The following is a 10,322-nucleotide window of genomic DNA, read 5'->3' on the forward strand; positions in this document are numbered from 1 at the left end:
TTATTCAGCATCATGAAAAGCGCATACCTGTGCACGAGAAAACACTTTGTGCACGCAAATTGGTATTAAGCATTGAGAACTTACTTGTGTGTCGGCCATTGTAGATCATTATCGTCGCCTTCGAGCATGCAATATCAATCACTAATCAATGCGTCTCCATATCGCGTTTCTATGGAATCCACCGTGTTATCTCCACGGTGACATTTGTAGTAATGTATGACAAAGGTGACAAACGTTAGCGCATGGCAATGCAATGGCAATCCTATGTTCTTTCGCTAATGCAATTAACAGAAGAGTTTCCTTTAGGTACTGCAATCAAAATTTGGCTTTTTTTCACTAATGCGTGGAAGCTTCAGTTTTTTAGCTGCCGGTACCACTTTCTGCAACTGAGTCAAGAATTACTGAAAGGTCAAAGGAAGTTGATTTTATGATTCTCGTCAGCCACTTGAAAGTGGGTCCTTTCAATTCTCATTAATTGTAAAACATTGTTTTCCTAGTGAAAGGTAGCAGGTGTGTAAAGTTAAAAGTGGGCGGTGACGAGAACAATAAAATTAACTTTCATTTCCCTGAAATTGAAGGTGATGTGTGACTACTATCACCTCAGTCCAAAAATACTCCAGTATCGAATATAATCCAAGAAGAGCAAAATAATTTCTACACTTTGGTATGAAAATGTCTCATTTACTGAAGTTCCTTGTCATATCGATTGTGTAGTCCATGAAAGTGATGATTTCAGAAAGGAGATCATTAAAACACCACTTCCCAGCTGGTTAACTGAACATAGAGCCCAGTTATACCAGTTATGAATGTGTATTGTACAATAACCGAAAGCCAAAAAGGAGATGACACTAGGAATTACTAGCCAGTGTCGGTCTGTAATTACCAAAATTAGCTGCGAAGCCTGTCGGACTGATCAACACCACCCCTCACCAGGCAGTCTGTCCCAGAATAATTCGTCACGGAGTCATGCAAGGCTTGCACAGATTGACAAGGTAAACGAAAGTTAAGAAATACTTATAACATGCTTAATAAACTTCAGATCTGCCCCGACACAACCTCAGAGTAAATCTCCTGTCTAACCTAATTCAGAAGTACTACTGTAGGCCTACTGCTAATGCCACTCACCTGAGGCCTGTTATTTGACTGAGGCCTGAATAATTAGCAAACGCTAGTACACAAATGAATTGTCTACATATCACCGGAGGCCCAGTAATGCCACAGCAGAGCTGAGACCACGCAAATACAATCCTAACAACAATTCAAAATCGTCTGAACATTACCGGACATCATCCACAACAGTCTGTGCTAATACCATGCAACACCGCCTGCTCAAATACCGATGCAGCATCAAATTGGTTTTGTAAAAAGGCAGACAAGTTGGGAACAACAGCTACTAGATTCCGCACAATAGCTCAAGGATATCATCATCATCGCCCAATGAAAGCAAGATGTGAAGCCCAATCAATTGGTTGGAGGTTGGTTGGAGGTTGGAGGACAAACCACGACACAATCAGTGACAAAACTGGACACAATAGGCATGGCAGAGTCTGACCCTGGGCTCTATGCAAATGATTATCCCCCTGATGCCTTCACACTTTGCTTTCCACAGCTGATTCCCCACTAAGGACCTGGGCTCTATTCAACCAGTTCAACTCTGCTGTCATCTAGCTTACGTTTAACAGCTGATTTATAAGACCTGCCTCACATTTCATTCCCCGAACAGTTCCGTTATGAAAAAGCCCTGAATCCTGACAGGCAATTGTGATGCAGTGCATCTGTCCTGAGGACCAACAAGTTGAGAAATTTGCCACATCCTTAAATTGAAGCCCGACAGAGACTCATATCAACTCACCTGGCTTGTGCCAAATACGAGGCAAAAAAGGTTGAACAGATCTTTGTTTATCTGATGTCGGTGTTTTGATTTTTAACAACAATATCAATTAGCCATAAAATGGTTGAAATAGTTTCACATTGGCGACTTCAAAGGGTCACATTGTGGTGAAGAAGACATAAAATCACATGAATCTACCAGCTTTAGCCAAACTAACAGAATTTACTAACTTTATTGACTTTTAAGTTATTGGTTTATCTTGGGGTAAACACTGGTCAACAAACCTACGAAAGAACTGGTAAATACTTGGCTTAAGTTATAACCCAATGCTTAATGGCAGGGCAATAGGAGAAAAGGTGAGTTGCCGCACCATGGGAACTCTTTCACTGACACACTTGTACTTTGGAAGGACTGGATCCCAATCCTGAGTAACTCATGTCTAAACCCACCCAGGAGAGAACCTTTAGATATCAACGTAGGTAGGACAACCCGCCCCTCGAGAGAATCCAACACACGCTATCCAATATGCAGGCATCTTCTCCTGCAAAGTTTACATGTCTCATGAATAATCAGGCAAGCTGATTTATAATTTACACCCAACATATGGGCGAGTGGATTAATCAACTCGATACTTCATGACGCTTGTCAACATAAGCTTTGGGGAGGAATCTTAAATATCAACCAAGGTTGGACCAACAGCTTAAGAACTCCGAAAGCCTGGCGCTGTTGCTGAAGGGACAAAAATCCTCTTGTCTGGTACTTTGAAAGTAACAATCTACTCGTCAAAGGAGTCAAATATGGTGGAGTCCTTCGGGGTCGACTAACTCAGAGATTCTAGACCCAACGGAATGTACGATAGTGCAAGAGCTATTATCTATCCAGTAACAATCTACTAGGCCAAGGAGTCAAATATGGTAGAGTCCTTCTGGTCAACTATGTCAGAGATTCTAGATCCAGTGGAATGTATGATAGTGCCAGAGCTATGATCTATCAAGTAGTCAAATATGGTAGTCCTTCTGGTCAACTATGTCAGAGATTCTAGATCCATTGGAATGTATGATAGTGCCAGAGCTATGATCTATCAAGTAGTCAAATATGGTAGTCCTTCTGGTCAACTATGTCAGAGATTCTAGATCCAGTGGAATGTATGATAGTGCCAGAGCTATTATCTATCCAGTAACAATCTACTAGGCCAAGGAGTCAAATATGGTCGAGTCCTTCTGGTCAACCATGTCAGAGATTCTAGATCCAATGGAATGTATGATAGGGCCAGAGCTATTATCTATCAAGTAACAATCTACTAGGCCAAGGAGTCAAATATGGTCGAGTCCTTCTGGTCAACCATGTCAGAGATTCTAGATCCAATGGAATGTATGATAGTGCCAGAGCTATTATCTATCAAGTAACTATCTACTTGGCCAAGGAGTCAAATATGGTCGAGTCCTTCTGGTCAACCATGTCAGAGATTCCAGATCCAATGGAATGTATGATAGTGCCAGAGCTATTATCTATCAAGTGACTATCTACTTGGCCAAGGAGTCAAATATGGTCGAGTCCTTCTGGTCAACCATGTCAGAGATTCTAGATCCAATGGAATGTATGATAGTGCCGGAGCTATTATCTATCATCATGTATAACATCTTCAGGGGCGCTTTAGCTGGTTCACCAGGCAAATCATATCCTATCATATCAGGGAGCCATATGGGAAAACAGGCCATGCAGATCCTCATAGCCAGGGCCTTTAAGTGAGTAGACTTGTTGGTTCAAGTCCTCCCTTCAGTGCCAAGTTGGAATACAGGCCCTTAGGAAAGCCTGCAGACATAATCAAAAGAAGGCAGTTATAAACAATATATATAATACTTTATTCTTGCTCAATACTGCCAAAATACAGATTCTTCCCGTTGCAGTCATGTCAATCATTATGCAGGATACACAGCCAACACAGGGAGTCCCAAAATAGTAGCCGTCAAAGACATTGAGCACTTCAGCATGGAAAATTAGACACACGCATACATGTAACCCATTCATACCAAAGAAAATACGACAAAAGTTTTATATGATAATGTAATTATTTAGATGAAATGCTCCAGAATAGATACAAAATTAAAGGAGGTACAATTGACCAACATCAACCTGTCTTCCAGCAACTTTTTCAGACACCCTGTGTTGACTAGGACTCCATATTGGTCCACAAACTTAAAGAAACATCTTTTCTCGGCAACAATAAATATTCATCAAATAACATACACGCTTCTCCATAATTTACATTGCAACTCGAAATCATCACTACATATAGCATATTCCAGAAATTGCATAGAACTAAATATTGGTATTTTGTCCGCGGGCCTTTCTTGAAGCTAGGTTACAATACTACCACAGAGATGATGTAATTCTCCTTCATTTTCCCGAAAACATTCAAGGGGCACACTGTTTGTATTTACTGCTGGCCAGGACAGTGGAAATACACAGTGCCGAAGGGCAGTTATAATGCAGGCAAATTTGCTCAAACTTGGTACCGTATTTATAGTATTATACATCTGACAACTCAAAGGCATTAACTCTTTGAGGATCGGGAAGTGGCTGAGGATCAGAAGTAGAATCGAGAACAAGTAGCGAACTTCAACTTGGTAATGATATGTCAATATTGACATGATTGACTTTATAAGTCCAAAACCTGCCATTAGATGGCACCACATTACAATTTAGAAAACCTAGAAATCGTTGATCTGCTCGAACAGAGATCAAGATGCGATATGTGACCAGACCCCTTGATAAAGAAGATGTAATAACCCCACCCTATTTACAGTTACACACCCGACCTAGAACACAAGTAGCTAATAGTAATACTGAAAATGCATAGATATTTTCTAAGGTTTAAAGCAAGATGTATCCCAGCCTAAGAAAGTGTTGGAAAGAACAAATAATTTATATTTCCTCACAATATGTCCATTTCCTTCCCGAATTTAACACCACCAACAAAAATTAAAGGACCACTGTCCCATGTCAAACCATGGAAATAACGAACCGAAACCCAACTGCCCATCTTGACAAATTCTTAATACTAAAATTACACGAGAAATGTCTCCATCATTTGTTAAGATTCCAAAATGAAAATATAAATGATACCTTTTGGAGCCAAAATGAACCACTTCCCACTTGAAAACATGGGGTTTACCCACGAAAATCTACTCTCCATTCAGTGGTCTATCTAAAACGATGAATATGTGTTGTGTGGTCGCCGCAAATTTCGCCACTGTAGCACATTAGTAGAATGTTCCTTATTCAAACGGACAGCGTCATAGCGTGATTTTAGTCTCTCAACTGCACGCTCACTGCATAGTTCAGACTCCATCCGTAACCTTCGCAGGCGACGAACGTGTTCCTGATCAGACCTGGTACTGTCCACTGACAGGACACTATGCTGATAATCAAAATCACCAGCAGCACTGTGAACAACACCACCCAATGCACTCTGACTCTGAATCGTACTGTCTAAGGATACTGGTGCCTTCGATGGCGTTGATGTCCGGTAATGAGGACCTTTCGGGGCCTGCCAATCATTCAAGGCCTGGTCTCTCTCTTGTCGATTTCTCCCCGAGCGGCTGATCAAGCTGCCTTCAATACTATTCAACTCATCCTGTAGTGTCTGCTTCTGCTGGAGTAAATCAGCCTCCAATTTGTCCTTCTCCTTCAGAAGATACTGCAGACGCCGATGCCCTCTTTCCTTCTCTTCCACAACTAATTTCGACCGCATCAACTCAACCTCCTGCACCTCTTTCTCATGGATAATGTGACGTAATAATTCCTTCTCTCGTCGTAGGGTCTCCTCAAGTATCAATTTATCACCCAAGACGTCTGCCAACTCTGTATCCTTTCCTCGCTGCTCCTTGATTTTCTTCTCGAGGAAGTCTCGCTGTGTCTGTAGCATGGCCAACTGATGCGTGAACACCTGTTGCACTTCTGACGTCACAATATCCGACGTGTCAAGATGATTCTTTAGATCTTGAACTATTTTTTCTTGCTCGTGCAGCCGCCGGGATTGGTCATCCAACTGACCAATCAAATCTTGGTTACTGTTCTGCAACATTGCGACCTTTTCGTGCAGCGCTAAATAATCTACTGGATGGTTGTAATAAGGCCTTGTGTCATGACGCGACAAATTACTTCGTGGAGAGAGCATCTGTTGGGGGGTGTGACCTCCAACCCCAGATTGTGTCATGTCAGACAAATGACTGAACCTCTCATGATCCAATGCTGCTTTGAGCTGTGAATTCTCATGATCATAGACTTCCTTGGTCTCCTGCATGACCCTCCGCAATTCTCTCAATTCATCATAAAATCGGGAAGGTCCTGCTGTAGTATTCTGTTCATCATTAGGTGTCGACCTCTTATCAAGATCACTACTAGAAAGTCTATCCTCCAGTTGTTTGAGATCATCTTCTAATCTGGTCATATCCTTTTGATATTTGTCCTGGGCAACATCTAACCGACTGACGGCAGTCTCTTGTCCCGCTCCCAAAGGAATCGTGATCTCCTGCTCATCTGTAGGAGAGTTTAAGCTATGCTCTGAAACCCACCGCTGAGTTAATTGCAGCTTGTCACCTTCATCGACCGGTAGCTTTTGGGCGATTGGTTTTTCAAAGCCGTCATGATGTTTGGTACTTGAAGGAATTGGTTCTTCAAGTCTATCTTCTTGGCTAACTCCAGCCCTTGGTTTTCGCTTTGGACCCTGTTTCTGGGTTGATGAAGAAGGTTCGTCATGTTGCTCTTTCTTGCGACTGTGCCCTCGAGACGGTGAGTGGGTTTCATTGAGTTGTTCTTTCTCAAGAAGAGCGACATCGTCAATAACATTACTAGGACTCTTCGAGGTCAAGAACATGCCTCGGCGCGTCGTAACAGCATCTCGAACCTTGGGCTTTTTCATTTCGCTCAGCCTGTCAGCTAATAGCGTTTCCAAACGATTACACTTCAAAGATAAGTCTTTGTTCTTCTTCGTTAATTTATCATTGTTTTTGAAATATCTGTCCAATTCTATCTCCATTTCGTTCACCCTAGTCCTCAACGCCTCACACTCAACTTCCAAGTTCATATTCTTAATCTCCATGTCATCATTTTTCTTCAACAGCTGGGCGATTTTCCTCCTCAACTGGTCTGTGACATCTCGAAGTCCATCATTCAAGCTTTTTAGCTCAACCTTTTCATCTTTAAGAGTTGCAATCTCCTCCTGAAATAATCTGGTGCCCTCTGTTTGTGGTTCTTGTAACAACTCTTGCACAGGTGTGCTGGACCTGGACACGTGCTCTTCCAATCCTTTTTGTTTGGTTCTGTACGCCTCACATTCGTCAGATAACTTTTGCAAACTTGCGTTCAATTCATTATCAGTTAAAGATTTGCCAAAATCGGGGAAGCAGTTGGCTCCAAGTAGCTCACCAGTGGAGTCCGAATGTCCACCTACGCTCTGCCTACCAGTGAAGGAATCTATTGATCTTGGCGTTGTCATGGCAGTAGCAAATGTGTCCTCCATTTGAGAAGATTGCCCAGTCGTATTGAATGACTCGGATACTTCTAGAGAATCTTGCAAACCTCTGTCAATTCTGTCATTCTTTTGTGGGGTTGACATGAGAACTGGGGCTCCTTGTTTCTCTTCCGGGCCATCTGGTAGACTAAGCTTGGCTTCAATTTCTTCCTGTGGTGTCAAAGTCAACAGCAGCTCTTCAGCTCTCCCGGGAGCCGGAGCTGCCGCTTGCTGGGATTGAATGATTTCAGGAGCTATTGCTTCTTCAACTGGTATGGCTTCTGGTAAAATCTGCTCTTCGTGGCACAACTCATCCTGAGAAATGTCTTTCTCAGGAGCAACAGGCAAGATCTCATCTTCCTCTTCCTCCTGGATGATCTGCTCCCCTGGTACAGACATCTCGACCTCCTCACTGATGGGTTTCATAGCGGATTCCGGGGCATCCATACTACTGCCCTCAAAACCAGAACTCTCATGAGATGGGCCCAACTCCATCTCATCAATTGCCAATGCCTCTCCAGCGATAGGCCAGAAGATGTGATCTGGATTGGCAGGCTCTTGGAGTGAAGCCCACCCATCCAACTCCCGCTGTAGGGTGATATTCTGATCACAGACTTTACCTAACTCATCTGCGAGAGTACGACTATGCTTCTTCAATTCATCATTTTGTTCCTCTAAATCTTCCACGTTCATCTTCATTTCATCATTTGTGTCTTCCAACTCTTTCAGCTTTATCTTCAAGTCGTTCATCTCCTTTTCAAATGCCGCAACCTTTTCACAGAAGTCTTTCTCCTTCTCGATTATTTCATCAGACAATTCTGTATTTGCCTCAGCCAGTTTCCCACACTTTTCCCTCAATCCTTCCAATTCCAAGATGCCCTTGTTCTGCCTTGTGACAACTTCATCCAATTCCACCTTGGAGTTCAAAAGTTCATCATAAGCCTGAGTGGAGTCTATTGTAAACTTTTCAAAATCGTTCTGCAATTTGCACAGTTTGTCTTCCAAGTCTTTGGAACGTATTTCATCTTCACTCACACCATTCGTAGCATCAGTTACTTGTGCCAGTGGCAGTTGCTCCTGGACAGACTGTAAAATGTCCCCTCTGAGATTCTTTGACAATTTTTGTTCAGGTACAAATTGTGATAAATCTGCTTTCAATCCTTGCACTCCTTGGTCAGCTATCACCACCTCTGCATCGGGTGTAAAGCTCCCATATCCCGTATCTACACTTTTGTCCTTCTCAGCTGCTACTGTCTCAGGATTCAACTTTGGTACCAATTCCTGGTTTTCCTCACTTTGGTTCACCAACTCGTCTCCAGCATCAGAAACAACACATGCATTTTCTGCTTTTAACTCTGCCTCTGGCTCCAGTTGAGCCATTTGTTCCTTTAAATGCATCAATTCGTCACATACTTCAGCGTATTTCTGCTTCAAAATTTTATAGTCCATCAAATGAAGGATTTCCTCGCCTGGCACGAATTCTGTTTCAACAGCAGACTCTGTGAACGATTTCACCTTGTCTGGCTCAGATTTATTGCCAAAATCTGTCTCATCAGGACAAACTAAACCACTGCCAGCATCAGGCACAAAACCTACATCATCGTCGACTGAGGCCAAGGAATCAGGTACAAAGCCAGCATAACCTGCATCTTCAATGGCAAAGCCTCCATCTGCTGCATCTACGTCAGTTTGATTGACATGCCCTTTCAAATCTTTCAACTCCTCACAAAGGTCAGCATATTTTTGCTGCAAGATCTCACAGTGTATCCTAAGTGCCTCATTTTCTTCCTCAAGATTTTGAATCTCAGACCTCAACTCAACAACTACTGGAGCATCTCGGTTTGTCAAGAGGGCTTCAATTTCGGAACGAAGTGTCTCGTTTTCTCTTGCGTACTTGTACATATTGTCCCGCATCTTTATAACATCTGTAGGACTTTCAGATAGAAACTCGCCCTGTTCCTGACCATCTATAACTGCATCATTTTCAGTTTGCGTTATTTCAGAAATGTACTGTCCTTCATTGTCCACTGGGCTCTCAGTCGAATCCAAAGGTTTCGCCGATACATATTCCCCTTGAAGTTTTGTTGAAGAAGAACTGCTCACCCTCCTCCCAGCGTAGTCCTTCTCCACCTTACCGGTATCTTCCATTGGGGTGCACCCCAACTCCTCTTGCTGACCAAAAGCAGGATCATGGATAGTTTCTTCAAGTCTCTCAAAACCGCCCTCCAACCCCTCGTTATCATTTACAACAAAGGAAGTTTCATTGACTGTGTTCAAGTCCTCTTCAAAACAGAAGTTTCCTTCCATGTTCTGGGGCATAGGTGAAGACATGTTAAGTGACTCTACTGGTTTGGGAATCTTTGGGACTGTTGTGCTTGTTTCTTCTGTCATGGGCAGCTCCCTTGTCTTTGGAAACGCAGGGGACTTGGGCCCAAGCACTTCTGAATCCTCAGACTGTCCCCATACAGGAACTCCGGCTTGCTCAGGAATTGCTTTAACTATGCCCTCACCCTCGGATTCACCCTGTATGGGGAAGTCAGCTGGTCTGGGTGATTGTGGATGCCACAGCTCTTGCAGCTCAGTGGACTTCGGGATTCTGAGCTCGGCTCCCACTGAGTCTGGTTGTCCCCACACATTAGTTTTCAATGGTTCATGATCAGTCAATAGCCTATCATACTTAATCCTCCATTCATCTTTGTCTAATTCCGCCGCTTGTTCAAAGGAAGATTCCCCTGTAAACTTTGCCAGCTGCGCCTGAAGTTTGAGGACTTTCTCTTCTAAGTTTTCTTTTTCGGCATTTAGACTCAATATCTGTTCTTGTTGAGCTTCTTTCAGGAAATGAGCGTTGTCTAACTGCTCTAGTAGGATGTGGCGTGTCTCCAGCAGGTCCTGAAAGAGAGAGCAAGATCATAAGCTATAGTAAAGGTAATGGTTCATACTATTATTAAAACTGTGCTGGTAGTCTTCAAATTCCAT

At 42.9% G+C, this 10,322-nt stretch overlaps 1 protein-coding gene across 14 annotated transcripts in view; it reads right to left on the minus strand.

Moving 5' to 3' along the window:
• LOC135500891 (A-kinase anchor protein 9-like) overlaps positions 1–10,322 on the minus strand; it is a 92,136-nt gene that overhangs the window by 58,290 nt on the left and 23,524 nt on the right. Inside the window, exon 1 of one of the 14 annotated variants that reach the window (XM_064792602.1) lies at positions 85–126. The exons of 12 other annotated variants lie outside the window; for them this stretch is intronic. In XM_064792602.1, the coding sequence (XP_064648672.1) occupies positions 85–99 (15 nt within the window). In that variant the 5' untranslated portion in view covers positions 100–126. Of the gene's footprint in view, positions 1–84; positions 127–3,696; positions 10,236–10,322 lie in introns of those variants that run through there. One more of the 14 variants, XM_064792587.1, reaches the window with a different exon arrangement.

The sequence above is a fragment of the Lineus longissimus genome, chromosome 16 (genome assembly GCF_910592395.1).
Source record: "Lineus longissimus chromosome 16, tnLinLong1.2, whole genome shotgun sequence".
NCBI lineage: Eukaryota > Metazoa > Nemertea > Pilidiophora > Heteronemertea > Lineidae > Lineus > Lineus longissimus.